A 17,153-nucleotide genomic window follows, 5' to 3' on the forward strand; every position below is an offset into this window, starting at 1 on the left:
TTTGATGCTTCAACCATAACCTCACTCCTTGTAAAACATCCAAAGTTTCATCACATAGGAAAATTCCAAAAGAGAAGGGCAGGAGATATAATCCAGCAATTTACTTACAAACTGTCCCTGTAAATGATGCTGGAGGTGGAGGAGGGTTGGGTGGAGTGGGGGAGAGGAACTGATGTTATGTTTTGTGGTTATGAATTCCAAATAAAATAAAAAGAGCAGAGACAGACTTTATGTCATGTTTCACTTTTTTAATGGCTTTCAAATTGCTTCTGCTGTGCAGTGCACTGCTCCTGCACTCCAGTCACACGACGGCAGTATGGGTGCCAGTTGTGTGTCCTCATATGGCATGTCACAACACGTGGTTTCAAAATATGGGATCACTGTATCCCCATTTCTTTAATAAAATTAAATTTCCTTTATAATAATCTGTGTACAATTTTTAAAAATTAAGTATAAACTGTTATTTTCACTATTACGATTGTAAAAAAAAAACTTGTGAAATGATTGCTTTTATACTAAATAGGCTTTCTTGATCAGATTAATCTTGATGTGAGTCTTTGTTCATCCAGTTCTGTTTATCCTAACTCTGTCTTTATTCAAAATCTGCAGCACGGTATCTGTCTGGTGGTTTTATGGCCTTTCTACTTCTCGTAAATCTGGTAATTAAGCCAGCTGTGTTCTTTGTCTTTTTTAACTCTTGTGTCTTGACATCTGATGGCATCACACATTCTGGCAATGAATGTGGTGTGCTCCATGAGGTGCATGTAGTTGCAATTGTTGTCGTTGTCGCTGGGGAAATTCTCTGGTCCACCGGGTCAAGTGTTGGCCACATATGTCCCTGTTCCTTTTAACTTGCTCCCCAGTCTCCATCTCAACCATGCATGACCTGGAAGTCTCCATTTTTTCGACAATTTTTATAGGTGCCCATGTTTTCAGGACTGGATCCTGGGCATGAAAATGCTGTCTTCTCAGCAATTCTGACCAATGTTTTGGCAAGTCTGCTGAAGTACTGGCCTCCTTCAGTTAGAGCATCAGTCAGGCATTGTCGTATGTTCTCCTGGTCTTGTACAGGATGTATTTTGCTTGGCAGGGTGAGTTTTGTACTTTCTACCATTCAGTAGCTCTGCTGGTGATCCCATGTCAGCTTTCAAAGGTGTTGCTTTGAATGACAACAAGGCAGGTTTGGAGTCTTCCTTTGTCTCTCGACACTCGATCTTCTTTATTGTCTGCTCCTGTCTCTCTATGAAACAATGTCCCCTTGGATACTGTGGGGATAAGGTGGTGATGATGTATCCATGGTCTTCTGCCCACTCCTTGAACTCTGAAGGTGTACTGTGTTCCATTATCACAAATCACATTTTGAGGTGTCCCTTGCTCAGCAAACACGATCTGCACTGTTGTAGCGATTGTTGATGCCCTCGGTCATTCATCTTTCTGATGAATGGGAACTTTGAGTAGTAACAGGCTCAATCAAGTACCATTCTTGATTGTAGGTGAACAAATCCATACCCAAGGTGTGCTACGGCCTTGGTGGCATCTCATATTATGCCTTCTGTCTGTTGTGTGTTTCTGTATTTCTGGCAGATACCACATTCAGACACTGAGGTGTCTTCTTCTGTTTTCCTGCCTGTAAGAGCCCTTTGCCTGTTTGTCGCTTCATGCTATGTCAATGGCACTTTGGAGGGTCAATTTCTAATCCCTTCTGATGAGAGACTTCTGGACATCTTTGTGGATTGTCCGCTCCATGAATTGGTCAAACATCCTGTCATTCACCTCTCACTGAGCTTACATTTCAAGGCAACTTCTTCAGCTTTGTGAGATTCATCATTAGTTTGAGGATGCCCTCAAAAAGTGTACCAATAATGGGTCTGTGGTTCGAGGTATTGTTCAAACTTATCTATTTTGTCTTCCCTCTTTCCTCCTCTTGCTCAAATATCCAACTGTTGTACAACCCTAGTCCCTTCTCTCCTGTCTAGAGAAGCAGGTAACTTGCTTTCTCACTTCCACTAGCATCCTTTAGCACACAGGTGACCATAAGGCCACGTTTCTGTCTATATCTGGAGATGGCATCCACTATATCAGCGGCTTCCCAATCCATTAGAGTTGCTAGCACGGGCGTATTCATCACAGCCATGTCTTTGCCCTGCTCTTCTAAGTGTACGTGACTGGAAAAATCTGATTCAATCGGTTAGATAAATATAAATCTACAGTGTGTTTACTTGCTTGTTTTCACCGGCATATAGCAACGGAAAAAGTCAGTCTTTTGTAGAACATTTGAGACTTTGCTTGCTGGTTAAAACATGTTCAACACTTGTGGTAATCGTAAGAATTGTAACTGCTGTCACCATATTATGTTTTGTGGTTATGAATTCCAAATAAAATAAAAAGAACAGAGACAGCACATTGTGGCGGGTTTCACTTTTTAATAGCTTTCAAATTGCTTCTGCGCTGCAGTGCACTGTTCCTGCTCTCCGGTCACATGAAGACAGTATGGGCCAGTTGTGTATCCTTAGATGATGTGTCACAATATGTGGTTGTAAAATATGAGAATACAAGAGGAGTTGAATCCTTTGGTCTGGTTATTTACATGTTTTGTTACATAGGTTTATTATGGAGTGTTTTAATGGAATGTAGAATTCAAAAGTTGCAATCACGTGTCAGATAAACTTTGTCCACCTACTGATACCAAGATTCCACTGTTCTGCATTTTGCTTGGGGTGGCTTAGCCCAGTGCCTTTACCAAATGCCATCATATGTCCATTGTATTACAAGTGCGCAAACAGACCCCTAAAATATAGGCCTTATAGCAGGGGTCGGCAACCTTGTTCTGCATAGGACCCGGGAAGCATGTCCACCTTGTTTTTAGCATCTGGATGGCAGTACAGTAACCATATCACATCACGTATACACATTATGTTGTACCACCGCTTTAAAAAAGGAAATAAAAGAAGTAAGAAAGTAATCAAATCGTGAACATGTTTCCCTTAGGGAAGGAATTAGGGAACAGAAGGTGGAAAGGAAAAAAATGCTCTATTGTAACACAAAACTCCGCCAAAAAGGATATACCTACCGGGTACCAGATCCTGGTACCCAACATCTATTGGAGCTTATGATAGTTCCGAATAGGTGGAAGTGATCTGCTTGCCTGCTCGATCATCTCTTCAAGTGTAGTGTTTCGAAATGTTTGAAATCCACATTTTTATTGGGTATTGGAGAGAGGTTAGAAGTGCGCTCTACAGGCGGATGATTTCGGGTTATGGGCTGCACACCGGGGGCTATAGGTTGCCGACCCCTGCCTAATGGTCTGCTGGCGAGCCGTGGCCATATCCCTGGCTCTCCCGTTGCAGAAAGGTAGAGTTGCTGCCTTACAGCATTTGCAGTGCCAGAAACCTGGGTTCGACTCCTGTCTACGGGTGCTGTCTGACTCGTGACCAGTGGGTTTCTCTGAGATCTTCTGTACAGTCTGTAGGTTAATTGGCTCGAAGTATAAATTGTCCCCAGTTGTTAGGGTAGTGTTATGTGTGTGGATCTCTGATCTGTATGCTAAACAAAACTAATTTCAACTGTACCCGCCCAAAGTTGCCGGCCTGGCCCCTGCCCACTGGGAATAAGAGAGGACAATGTGGGAGACGGCGGTGGACACACACACACACACACACACACACACACACCACACACACACACACCGTGTAAGGATGACGATGCACAGAATGGAAACAACAACTTCACAGCTGCAGCTGGAACAAAATGGCACCAAAATGACGATTGCATATAGCTTAAGAATGAACTGCAGATGCTGGAAAAATCGAAGGTAGACAAAAATGGTGGAGAAACTCAGCGGGTGAGGCAGCATCTATGGAGCGATGGAATAGGTGACGTTTCTGGTCGATACCCTTCTTTTTATTTTCTACCTTGAAGGGGGAGAGGTTAGAGTGCGCTCTACAGATGCTGCCACACCCGCTGAGTTTCTCCAGCATTTTTGTCTACTCCTGCGTATAGACTCAGTGGGCTGTTCTGTACAGTCTGTATTAACTGGAAGATGGTTCTTATTTATGCTGATCTGTATGCAACAACCGTATTTCACTGTACCAAATGGGCCTGGCCCACTGAGGCGTCACACACACACACACACACACACACACACACACACACACACACACACACACACACACACACACACACACACACACACACACACACACACACACACACACACACACACACACACACACACACACACACACACACACACACACACACACACACACACACACACTTCACCACACACACACACACACACACACTTTGCTTCCTTCACCAGCAAGCGGGGGACAAGGAAAGCCAGAGATACACGGCTGTGAAGCTTGGCGGACATTATCATTAACGGTCGGTTATCCTTGTTTCTGAAAACTACTGCTTACCTTTTTTTTCCCCAATGAGCAAATGAAATTCACCGGTCAGCACCGGCTACAACCTACGAGAACCTCCGACCTCCTGGCAACCCATTAGGATCTCCTGGTGACCCACCTACGGTACGAGAATTCTCGCTACTCTCCATGACGGCTTAATTCTAGTCGCCGCTAATTTTTTTAACATGTTGAAAAATTCACAGCGATCATACTGAGGCCGTGACTAGTTCCCAGAATGCGGGAACTCATCACGACCATGAAGGCGACTCCCCAGCAACCACCCGCGAAGATGTGGTGACTGCATAGTCTCCTACAGTCGCCTAAAAAGTCGCCTAAGTGGGACAGGCCCATTAGTTCACATAATAATAAAGAAACCATTGAACCATTCTGTGGCAGACTTAGCTGAAAACAGAGTTGGTAACTCACTATGAGCTTCTGTGTCAGGACATCTGACAACATACATGTAGATAGACACTACAATTTAGAATTTATTAAGAGTTAAATTAATTCCACACTTGAAAGCTCTTTGCACAAGAGACACAAGGTCTGTAACTCCTGATTCTGAAGGCTAATCTGTAACTGACCTTGTTGATCGTGAAAAATTGTTAACGACCCCTGGATAATACTTGCCAATCCCCTATTATCACCTCACTGTTGTTGACAGTATTTCCTTGAATCCTGCCCTGATCCAATATGCTGCCCTTCAATACTCTTTTTATCTCTTTTTTTTGTCACGATACTCCTCTAAATCTGTCCCTTTAACCAAGGTTTTATTTTCCTATTGTAAAATTTATTTATGTTCCTCTATGTCAAACTTTGTTTAATAATTCTCCTATGAATCTCTTTGGGATGTTATACAATGTCACAATTGTGACTTGAATGAAAGCTACTGTTAAATGAAACATAAAGGCACCGCTAAAAATAACTTGTATTCCAACTACCGTATTTCCTGGCAATGAAGACGCACCTGCATCGAAGACGCACCCCCAATTTAAGCTGCTAAATTTTGAAAAAAGGATGGCGGGACAGGATCAAGGGTTTGGTTTAGTTGGCAACATCGCCTGTGTGCCCCGGGACTGGCTGCAGTTCCCAGATCGCCTGCCCCAGGACTGGCTGTAGCGCCCAGCTCGCCTGCCCCGGGGCTAGTAGAGAGGGAGAGGGAGAGAGAGAGTGAGAGAGCCTGGGATGGAGCAGCCAGCCTTCCGCCCAGTAGCTACCCGCCAACCACCACATCCACCGGTTGCGCCTGTGCCGAAGGACACATTGGCTGGCCGGCCGGCAGAAGGCGCTGGGGTGGGGGCCGGTTCCACTACCCGGTCCCGCTCGCAGCCACCCGAGCTACTTCCCTCCGTAGCCACAATGCAGTGGCTCTGCACCCAGAGCACCACGGCAGCGGTGAGTGAGTGAGTTGCTGGCATGTTCCCCGACCCCCTCCTTCTCAACTCTCAACGCTTCTGCCCGTGCTGACCAAGGCCAGACTCCCCACACGCTGTGAAGGGAACTCTCCCCCCCCCCCCCCCCCCCCCCCCCCACCTTACAGTCCGCACTTATTACAGCCAGCAATGAGGGATAGACTTGGCTATCCCTCAGTACAGCAACATCGTCCTTGAGGGATGGGCAAGATAGCTGTACTGAGGGATAGCCAAGTCTTTCTTTCTTGGCTAACAAACTAACCTTCGGCCTCCAAGACGCAGGTAAATTTTTGTGCCTTATTTTTGGGTAGAAAATAGCGTCTTCATTGCCGGGAAATACGGTAGTTGTTTTGTATGGAACTACAACCATGTTCTTGGCATTTGTGACAGCTCACCCCCTCCTTGTACTTGAAAATGATATTAATATCTACTTTTGCAATAACTAGTTAGTTATTTTCTTCAATTACAAAATGGCTGTAAATTCAGGCAGTCCATGCAAACAATTAAGGGCTTTTAGAGTGCAATTATTTGTGACAAAAAAGCACTTAAATGTTAATTCCCTGACCATTTGTGTGATTATGTTTGTATAGATGATTAAATATTAGAAAGATTTGTTGGGTGCCATGGATGTTAGTGGTTTGTAATTTATAGGACAGCATGTCTCGGTTTTTTTTATCGTAGTTCCTACAAGACTCCATTCCTAGATCAGACGATCCTGTTTTTTTTTCAGAGGAGAGACACTTAAAGTGAAGTAGATAGATTTATAGCAATGAAGAACCTGTCTCTTAATCAGTAGGATACAGGTTTAATTTTAACTTCAACTAGACTAAGTGGGATCCATTAAGTCCCAGTCTCACGGGAGGCCTGGTCCCCCAATGCCACCCATTCCACAATGCAATATTCCACCACTCACCCATTCCCCCAACGCAACCCGTTCCCCCCCAACGCAATATTCCTCCACTCACCCATAGCTCCTAACTGCGCAGACGCGGCTCATTTCCCCTCATCCCCCCCAGCACCCCTTCCCCCTCCCCTTCATGTGTGGGTTGTGTGGGGGAGGGGGGGATTGTGCGGGCGGGGGGGTTGTGTGGGTGGGTGGGTGTGTACGGGGGGTGTGGGTGTGTGTGGGCGCGGGGGTGTGTGGGATGGGGCAGGGGGGGGGGGAAGGGGTGGGGGTGGGAGGGGGGTTGTGTGGGGGGAGAGGGGTGTGTGGGTAGGAGGGGAGTGAGCTCGGAGAAGACAGGGGGAAGAGCCATGGGGAGAGGGGGGCATCACGGGGGGGGGGGGAGGAGCCATTGAGGGGGACCAGAGGAGTAGTGGCTGGAAGTGGCCGTGCGATGGGGACTCACAGCGAGTGCTGGTCGCTGTCCGTTCTCCTCCGCCAGGATCAGAGTCTTCGCTTTCTGTTTGGTGACATCTCCGACTTCGGACTGGGTTGGGTCTCCGACTCTGGCTGGGCTGAGCAGGGTCTCCGGTGCGGACTGGATCGGGTCTCCGCGTTGGGCTGTGGGGCGGGGCTGCTGGGGCCTGCTTGGGGGTGGGCTGCTGGGGCTGCTTGGGGCGGGGCTGTGCTGGGACGGGGCTGGGCTGCTTGGGGCTGGGTGCTTGGGGGTGGGCTGCTTGGGGCATGCTTGGGGGTGGGCTGCTTGGGGCGGGGCGCTTGGGGGCGGGGCTGCTTGGGGGTGGGCTGCTTGGGGCGGGGCTGCTTCGGGTCCCTCCGAAAGTCCGGTTCGAAACTTGCGCCAGCCATCCTCAGCTCCAGTAAAAACGCGATGGGCTGCTTGGGGCGGGGCTGCTTGGGGCGGGGCTGCTGCTTGGGACCGGGCTGGGCTGCTTCGGGTCCCTCTGAAAGTCCGGTTGGAAACCTCCGCCGGCCATCCTCAGCTCCTGTAAAGATGCGATGGCGCAGGAAGGGGCGGACCATCCAGGGGAGTGACAGGAGAAGAGACTAACCTGCGCGGCGCTGACTGGCAGGAGAAGAGATCGATCTGCGCACGCGCTATTTTTAAGATTTTTAAACCTCGCTAACTTTTACGACATTCAACTGATCGGAACAAAACTTGGTGCACTCACAGCACATGAGAACGGTGAGTGAACTGACGAGAAATCGTAGTGCTATGCCAAACCGGAAGATAACAAGATCAGCGTTTTAGTTATGTATAGATTCCAGAGCCTAGTATACCAAATCTAGAAGGACACACCAGAACACTACTTACAGAGGGCTGGGCTGTCACAGGTGTCATATTTTAGATGAGACATTATACAGAGCATTTTTGCTTTTTAAGATGGACATGAAAAAAAAATCCCACAGCACAATTTCAAGCGAGAACAGAGTTGAGATCTCTGGAGTCCAACCCAGTATTTATTCAGGCTTCTTCATTAGACTCCATGAGGAGTCTGGTGTCAGGGCATGTTAAGAATTAAAGAGGCCATTACAATTTGCTATGAGCAAATTGGCTGACATGTTTCCAATCGTACACCAGTGACCACATTTCACAAGTACATCACTGGCTATAAAACTCTTGGGACATCTTGACTTGTTGAGCAACTAACAACATCGTGTAACGTCAGTTCCATTAGACTTCATGAGGAGTTAAGTGTCAGAGCACTATAAGAGACTGTAAAAGTCACAGAGTCAAATTATTACCACACCTTTAGGACTTTCGCTTTCCTGTTTCAAGGAAAATGTCTACAGTGCCCTACAAAATCTGGATTATTGCTGAATGTATATAGTTCTGTTCCATATGTAACAATTTACTTAGATCAATCTTCTCCTCAGAATAATTCCCATCAAAATACATTTATTTATGCAATGAATATGGACATTATTCTATACAAGTCCTTCCAAGCTTCCAACAGTGTTCCATGCCTGAGAACTGTTTGTAACTCAAACAGTTTGCAAATCGGAAATCCAACGGCCTGGCAATATATTAAATAAAAGCATTGGCCAACATAGTTCATTGTATAACTGGACCGGGGCATTTAACTCAACCATTCAAACATTGCCGCCAACAAGTTCCCACACAGCAGTAGATGCCTGCAGACTCGCTGCAGATGGCAAATCGATCCCACCGATCTGCCAAACTGGTTGTACATAACTTGCTCATAACCTAGGAAGAACCTGTATATGTGATCTTCCACCATGATTGATCAGAGTAGTGAATCGTGTTTGTCTGATTGGCTTTATTCTAAATAGCTTGATGGACCATCACAAACTTCACAAAGACTTAATAACTAATCTAGGCCAACTAACTCCAAAATAACCATTGCGCAGGTGGAGCAATAAATACATTTTAGGTCAAATGCATTACTTTCTCCCCTAAAGGATTGGGATGCTGAATAAAGTGCACTTTCATTTTCTAACTTTTCCCATTAAATTACTGAATTGCATTCACAAAAAGTAATCCGGATGTGGCAAAGTTGCTTGGGGACAAAGTTACTTGAAAAAACATGTTTTCTAACTTGTGCTCCCCCACTGTTCCTTTCTCTTGTAATGTCTGTGACTTATGTTAACTGCTGTTTCATGGACAGGACTTCCCTGAACAAATTTTAAGATTGTTGATTAGATGCCAGTGTCATAGTTGTATTGTAGTAGCTGGCAAGAGAGCTAATGCGTGCCAGAGCAAAGGTTGCTGCGCATCTTAATGGATGGTGTCAGCATTTCTGGTACTGAGCGCCCACAGCCTTTTTCTGGTATAACAGAAAGTAATCTGATAGGTTGTGCTCTGGCTTCAGAGGTGGGAGGGACTCAAGGAGAAGGCAGAGACGGATTAGTGCTTTTGTCTGGGAAAAGATGCAAATGCCCTGTCTCTGGCATTCACTTGCAAGTCTCTGCTAAAATCAGGGTCTCTTCTTCACTTTCCACTGGGGCGGCACGGTGGCGCAGTGGTTCAGTTGTTGCCTTCCAGTGCCAGAGACCCGGGTCGATCATGATTACGGGTGCTGTCTGTTCGGGGTTTGTCCGTTCTCCCCGTGACCTTGTGGGTTTTTGCCGGGTGCTCCGATTTCCTCCCACACTCCAAAGACGTACAAGCTTGTAGGTTAATTGGCTTCAGTAGAAAATTGTAAATTGTCCCCAGTGTGTAGGATAGTGCTAGTTTATGGGGATCGTTGGTCAGCGTTGTCTCAGTGGGCCAAAGAGCCCGTTTCTATGCTGTATCTCTAAACTAAACTACATAAAAGATTGTGAACATTGATCATTGATCAGTAAACTGCCACTGGATATAATTTATCCAAAAATGTTTCAATCGTTAAATAACTTCAACCATCACGGTGTAAATCAGCGTACAATCCCCACTTTTGACTATGGCATTGAAAGCAGTATAGAAACACTGAAACATCGAGTTGCTTGTTCCAGATCAACCGATTTCTCCCTGGCCCTTAGTGACTTACACCAATCCAAACAAGATCCACAAATATACTGATTGTTTCAATTCTTCAGCCAACACATATCTTCACATCATTTTCCTTACTGCTATTTACGGAACCATGAATTGGATGTTACATTTCCCTACATTGCTGAAGCTGCTTTAAAAATACTTTGTTGACTGTGAAGTGCTTTGGGACTTCCTGAAGACAAGGACGGCACTATACAAATGCAAATTAGTCCTGAATGTGCAAATGAAGTCCGTCATGTAGATGACAATCTGTTCGTTATGTAAATTCCAAGTCTTGCTCCTTAAAAATATCCAAGCTGTGAATCTACAACCTATTTCACGTTTCTTTCACAAGACTGGCTTCAGAATCAAGGAGGCGCAAGCTCGCTCCAATCTGCACATACGATATTTGGCAACAATGATGATTTACTCACTGTGAAGCAATTTAAAAACTTGGGCAGAAATTTGAAACTTTAAAAGTTATAAAATGACTTACATGCTTTGTTGGCACTGAAGGTCCTAATGATGTGGTATAGTACATCACACATTAATATATCACTGAATTGTCACTGAAGTGAGATGTTTTTTTGTTTAAAAAATCTGATATGTAATATAGACAATTTTTATATTAAATGTCCAAGACCAAACTGTTGCTTGCAGTTGGCTAAGCAACATTTTTCAGATTATTTTATGTATTCTTGCACAGATATCATACCTGTCACGCTCTTCTTTCATTCTCTCCAGCTCTTCTTCATTCAAGACATCACTTTTATGCTTGGTCTTTTGTTCCTTCCCTTTGTCTTCCTTTTTCTTCACAAATCTATTTAAAAAAATGCATTTTCCAGTCATAAACTTATAGATATTTTAACTTATATTTGCAGCATCTAGATACGCTGATAATGCAATATCGTTGCCATTTACTCACACCACATTAACTGTCCAAGAGTAGTAACTCATTGCGATTCAAGGGCTTTGGTATTCTGGAACTCCATTTGTTGGAGCTGAGGATTGGTCAGTAGAAAAGGACTGGAATTACACAGGTAAGACTGATCCTACCTCTCTCTTATAAACACAACTTTATGTCTCCAAGATCAAAATCAGGGACTGGAATTAATCCTTTACTTAGGAACTCAGAATCAAACCGGAGGGGGCGCTGTCCTGTGCACGGCTGCCCAGCCAGCAGCTGTCTGTCTTTTCATCTTTTTAGTATTTTATTTTAGTTAGTTAAGTGTTTTGTTTGGAGGTCTAGACTTTTTAATGTGGGGGTGGGGGTGGGGGAAAATCAGGGTCCCTACCTGGTCGGAGAGGCAGCTTTTCTCCGGGCTGCAGCTTCGACCTGTCCTCGCGGCCTACCAGCGGGCCTGGAGCGGCGTTTCCTGTCGGCGACCGCCCAGAACCTCGGCTTCGGCGGCGGCACAGTGCTGGAGCGCTATCGTGGAGTGGGCGATGCCTTGCCCGGGTCGCCGCGCTGGAGCTCCGGTGAGCTGAAGATCGCTGAGGAAAACATCGGGAGCCTGGGATCTCGCGACGAGATCGCCAGTAGTGGAGCTCCAACCGGCGCGGCCTTGTCGGCTTTGGAAGCCGCGGCCTCCAGTACGGAAGCGGCCGTTCCAGGGTTCCCAAGCCGCGGAGAGGACTCTCCCGACGCCGGAGCACCATCACCCGGCGAGAACGGCCTGGAACATCGGGCCTCCATAGAGGCAACTGTGGAGGCCTCAATAGGCCCGACTATGGGTGAACTGGGGTTGGGGACTGGACTTTGTGCCTTCCCTCATAATGGGAACCATTGTGGGGGGATGTTTTTTATGTTCTAAAACTCTTATTTATGTTATGTCTGTTCTTTCTTTATGTGCTGCAAAATGGCAATAAGCATTTCACTACACCTAGTGTGTATGTGACTAATAAAATACCTTTGATACCTTTGAAATGTTAGCAATCCATACCATTGCCTTAACTGAAACTTTGCAATTTAGTGCATAACATACTGTAGAAAAAGAATTGTCAAACTTCTCCACAGGCTTACTCTTACCATTCAATATCATGGGTGCTCCCAAATTGTGTCCCCTTTCCTACCTGATCCCTAAAATCTTTGAATGTGGAACAGAAAATACGACTACATCACATTAATCAGGAAAATATTAGAATCCATTTATCCATTTGGATTTTCTTCTGGATCTGACGTTCATACAATCTATGTAGGAAGGAAATGCAGATGCTGGTTTACACTGAAGATAGACACAAAATGCTGGAGTAACTCAGCGGGCCAGGCTGCATCTCTTGATAGAAGGAATGGGTGACGTTTCAGGTGAGACCTTTCTGCCTGATCTGCTGAGTTACTCCAGCATTGTGTGTTTATGCATACAATCTTATCTTTTAGTATTGGCTCATTGGACCAACTAGTGTAAGGAACCATCATGTGATAGCTCTCTGGTCTAGAAACAAAAAAAAATTGCCACCATCAGACATGACTGAAACCAACTAAATCAGCGCTGTTCCGGAAATGAACTGCATTCCTATTTCCCTGCCTGTGCCACAATTCACAGCTCATTGAACTGGTGAGCCTAGCATTCATTAATTATTTGACCTTGGGAAAGGTTTTTTTTTACATAATGTTATAATACACTTTGGAAAATTATAATACATTTTTGATGTGAACTTTGGTTCAGGATTGTTAAGCTTATTATGTTGGCAATATCCTTACTGTCACCTTGATAGAGGAAGGCAGAACAAGGACCACTGGGACATTTAGTGGATCAGTACATTAATTAACTCTAATATAAACTTCTAATGAGTCCACCATTGAAACTGTTACTCTTGACAATTTGTGACCATGAAATTTGATGCTGAGAGATGTGAAATGTTATGTTTAGGTAGGAAAATTGAGAAGAAGCAAAATGAACTGGAGGGCACAATTCCTAAAGGGTCATGAGAACACAGAGATTGACGGTGGAGGGGGTGGGGCATATGTACATAGTTCATTGACTACTAAGGGAGGATGAAAAAGTGTTTATAAAGCACACAGGATACTGGTTTGATAAATAGAGACATTAAATACAAGCAAAGGAAATCATGAGGAACTTTAATAAAATACTGGTTCAGTATTGCATTCAGTTCTTAATGCTGTGCAAATTAAATTTACCAAAATGATTCTGTGGATGAGTGACTTCAGTTAAGTGGACAGACTGATGCGGAGGCTCTCTCTGGAACAGAGAAGATTCTAAGGGGTAGGAAGGATCTGTAGATACTGGTTTATACTGAAGATAAGACACAAAATACTAGAGTAACTCAGCGGGTCAGGCAGCATCTCTGGAGAAAAGGATCAGGTGATGTTTCAGGTCAGAACCCTTCTTCCTCTCTGGAGAAAAGGATCAGGTAACCCTTGGAAGCAGGGTTTCGACCCGAAACATCACTTATTCCTTTTCTCCAGAGATGCTGCCTGCCACGCTGAACTACTCCAAGATTCTAAGGGGATCTGATAGAAATTTAAAATCATAAAGAGTATTCTCAGAATGAAACTGTTCCCATTGGATGAGGAAACATTCAATTAATGTATTGGCAAAGGAGTCAAAGGTGATGAAAGGAAATGTTCATTTTAACACAGCGAGCGGATAACTTCCGATCATAAGAGGGTGCAGGCAGATGAAGCCTCATGCAGTGTTCAAAAGGGAGTTGCTTGCATTTCTGAAAGAGAAGAACATGCAGTGGGTGGGAATTGGGACAATTGAATTGTTCTTATTGAGCCAGAATGAATTAAACAGGCTGAACAACCCCCTTCTGTGCTGCAACCATTCCGTGATTCTGTGACACATAGGCAATTCCTAAGAAAAACTGATTGGTATTCGAGCAAAGCGCACATTAAAAAGTAAGGCCAGGACCAGGAATGAATCAAAGATCTGCCCAGTTACTTTAAATAATTTTGTATTATGTACAGCATCTTAATGCAGGCTCACAAACCACAGTTTTTCATCAGAGATACAATCAGGAAAATCGCTTAATGATAAGGAACAACTTTGGTCCTGTGCTTTGCTTCAAAAAACACTGTGGAAAATCTGTTAGGATCATTCAATCTGCAGCTTAACAATTGTAGATGGGCTAATCAATGCTATCTGCATGTTACCTTCAGTATTCTTGCACTGAGTTTTAATAAAATTACTCTTGTGGGAGATTGTGTGGATTAGGCAAAAGGCAATCGCACTGCTGTGTTTAATATGAACACCATCTTTCATGTTACGATTTGACAAACAGAGAATATCGCTGGAAGTGTCAGTAGATGACTCACGTTACAGATCTGAAGGACTATCAACAACCTCAGTGGCAGGATTGGCTAATTGAATCAGTACATATGCTCAAGCAGATGATATTGTGGAGCCCAAAATCTCTCAATTTCACACAGTTGCTGTATATTACATTGGCCATTAACAAAATTCATTTCAACAGATCTGGCAACGTCTGTGCAAACTTCAGTGAGGTAAAAGGTAGCCAAAAATCTCTCTAGCCAGACCTCCATTTGCAATGTTTACAAACACAGCAATATGTGGCGGATGACAATAATGCGATTAACAACGGTGAACTCTCAAACTTTTTGGTGTTATATGTTATATAATATTTCTCCCCTCTTACACTCAGGGGAGTCCTTTGCAAATGGGGGTGCAGAGGATATTAGAACCCCAGTACTCAGATGTTGCAGTCCAATGCAACATATGTCCCTGTAAGTGTCATGGAGTCATGCCACACAGGAAGTTGTCAAATGATGAAGTCTGCCTTTGAAAGAGCCAACTAGGCACCCTCTTCACTCACTCTTCCCCCTAACCCTGGAAGGTTTTTTCCCCCTCTTTTCAAGCACACATCAAATTCCCCCTTGAAAATCATTATAGAATTGGCCGACAGAACTTTCTCGGGATGGTGTTCAAATTGTACTCATTGTGTGAAGAAAAATCTCCTCAATTCTCCATTGCTTCTTTTGCCAATTACCTTAAAATTATATCCTCTGTTTACCTAACACTTCAATTGTATCTATAGTAACATTCCCTGCTCTGAGGATAGCAATCATATTTTTTCAGGTCCCTACTGTTCACCACATATTGATCTCACACAGCCTAGCAGTTGAATATTGTATTTGACACCACACTCTGTGCAGGAACAGAAAGTCCTCATGCATTCATGAGGCTGATAATTTACTTACAATGTTCCATTTTTAAGCAGATGAACAACATGAGAGCCACAAAGAGAAATAACATCTTATTGGCAATGCTCCATGCAGTCTCAAACTGTATTTCATTTCCCCCATCACTAAACTCGAATGGGACATTCGCTGCATATAAAAATAACACACACATACATATATGGCATTATATTTATACACTTCCCACGATGCAAATATATCACACTTTCCCATCTGCTTTCAGTAACAAATTCAATGTCGGCTCAGAACTACAGCCGAAGCTGAATTAATTGAATGAGCAGACGTAAAACAGGGAACATTTCTTAAAGTTTTGTTTATTAGAACTGGCATTTCTCATTGGTGAACAAAATTAATGAGCATTTTCGATTCTTTTTAAAATAGGGCTACTTAAATATTCAAAGTGAAACCTAATTAGCAGTTTCAGTCATCACAATTTAACTGGCCAACAAAAATATAATTTTCACACAAGCAAGTGCTTGAAGAAACATGTCTGATGCCGTATATGAATGCTACGGTCGCGGAAATAGAAATTGAATGCGAGGTTCAAATTGTAAAAACTGATATATTTGTTTATTCAAAATGGCCAATATTGATCACACAGCAGTGAAACCACGTTGATTTTCTACAAGCACAAATGTACAGTATAGGAGATAATTTATTTTTGAGCTACAGTGCAAGTGATGTAGTATTCTTTTCATTGCAAAGAGCAACAGATCACATAAATCCTTACCTTCCTTCCATTGAAGGTGGCTTTGAGAAGAAATCTAATCAGTTACCAATTTTGATAGCACATGATGCCATTAAGCATTACATGCTGCTTTGGTCAACTTAAACCAAATCACAGGTCAGCCTCTTCTGCACTCATGGCAAGAATAAATAATCAATTATTAATGGATCTTGCCGCCTCATTCATTGCACAAATCCAAATGATCACTGGATTTCATCCTGGATTGTATCATCTCTTTGAGAAGCCAAATTACAATGTGACTTTAGGCCAGTATCCAAAACAACTTCATAACCTCACATTCCATCTGAGAGGCAGACTGGTCCATGATTAGACCCTGCTCACTCGCCTTGTGTTAAAGGCCTGTCCCACTTGGGCGACCTAATCCGCAAGTTCTGGCGAGTTTTCCCTCGACTCATACTCACAACATGGTCGACACAAGGTCGTAGGAGGTCTTCATAACTCTCCTTCATGCTCAAGAGTGGTCTCTGCGTACTCGAGGCCCCAGCTAGGTCGCGGCTTTTGTTAAAAAATGCCCGCGAGTAAAAAAAGGTCGCCATGGAAAAAATCGATAGTTTTTTTACTTGTACGTTTAGTCGTAGTAGGTCGTAGTAGGTCGTCATGTTATTCGTAGGTAATCAAGGGTAGTCGAAGGTAATCGAAGGTGGTCGTAGATGGTCTTCATCATAGTCGAAGGGAGGTCGAAGTGAGGTTGAAAGAGATCGTCTTCACTCTCCACTATTCGATGTCCAATTTTCCCGAAGTTAGTCGTAGATAGTCGTAGCTAGTCGCAGCTGGTCTTCAACATAGTTGAAGGAGGTCTTCTACATAGTCGAAGGATGTCTTCAACATGTCATTTTTTCAAACTCTCCTAAACTCTTCTAAACTCGCCAATTAGGTCGCCCAAGTGGGGCAGCCCCTTTACTCCACAGTGTGTGTGCACCATATGGGAATACTCTACCTATGCAAATTTATGTCCATCTGAATCGCCACTGTAGTTTCCACAAAGCATGTCAATGAAATGACCTGATCATGTCACTAACACACAGC

General features: G+C 44.0%; 1 protein-coding gene across 2 annotated transcripts in view; it reads right to left on the minus strand.

The window, feature by feature from the left end:
• pard3bb (par-3 family cell polarity regulator beta b) overlaps positions 1 to 17,153 on the minus strand; it is a 1,003,167-nt gene that overhangs the window by 295,300 nt on the left and 690,714 nt on the right. For both annotated transcript variants that reach the window (XM_055638338.1, XM_055638337.1), the window contains exon 19: positions 10,913 to 11,017. In XM_055638338.1, the coding sequence (XP_055494313.1) occupies positions 10,913 to 11,017 (105 nt within the window). The remainder of the gene's footprint in view (positions 1 to 10,912; positions 11,018 to 17,153) is intronic.

Source organism: Leucoraja erinacea, chromosome 7 (assembly GCF_028641065.1).
Source record: "Leucoraja erinacea ecotype New England chromosome 7, Leri_hhj_1, whole genome shotgun sequence".
NCBI lineage: Eukaryota > Metazoa > Chordata > Chondrichthyes > Rajiformes > Rajidae > Leucoraja > Leucoraja erinaceus.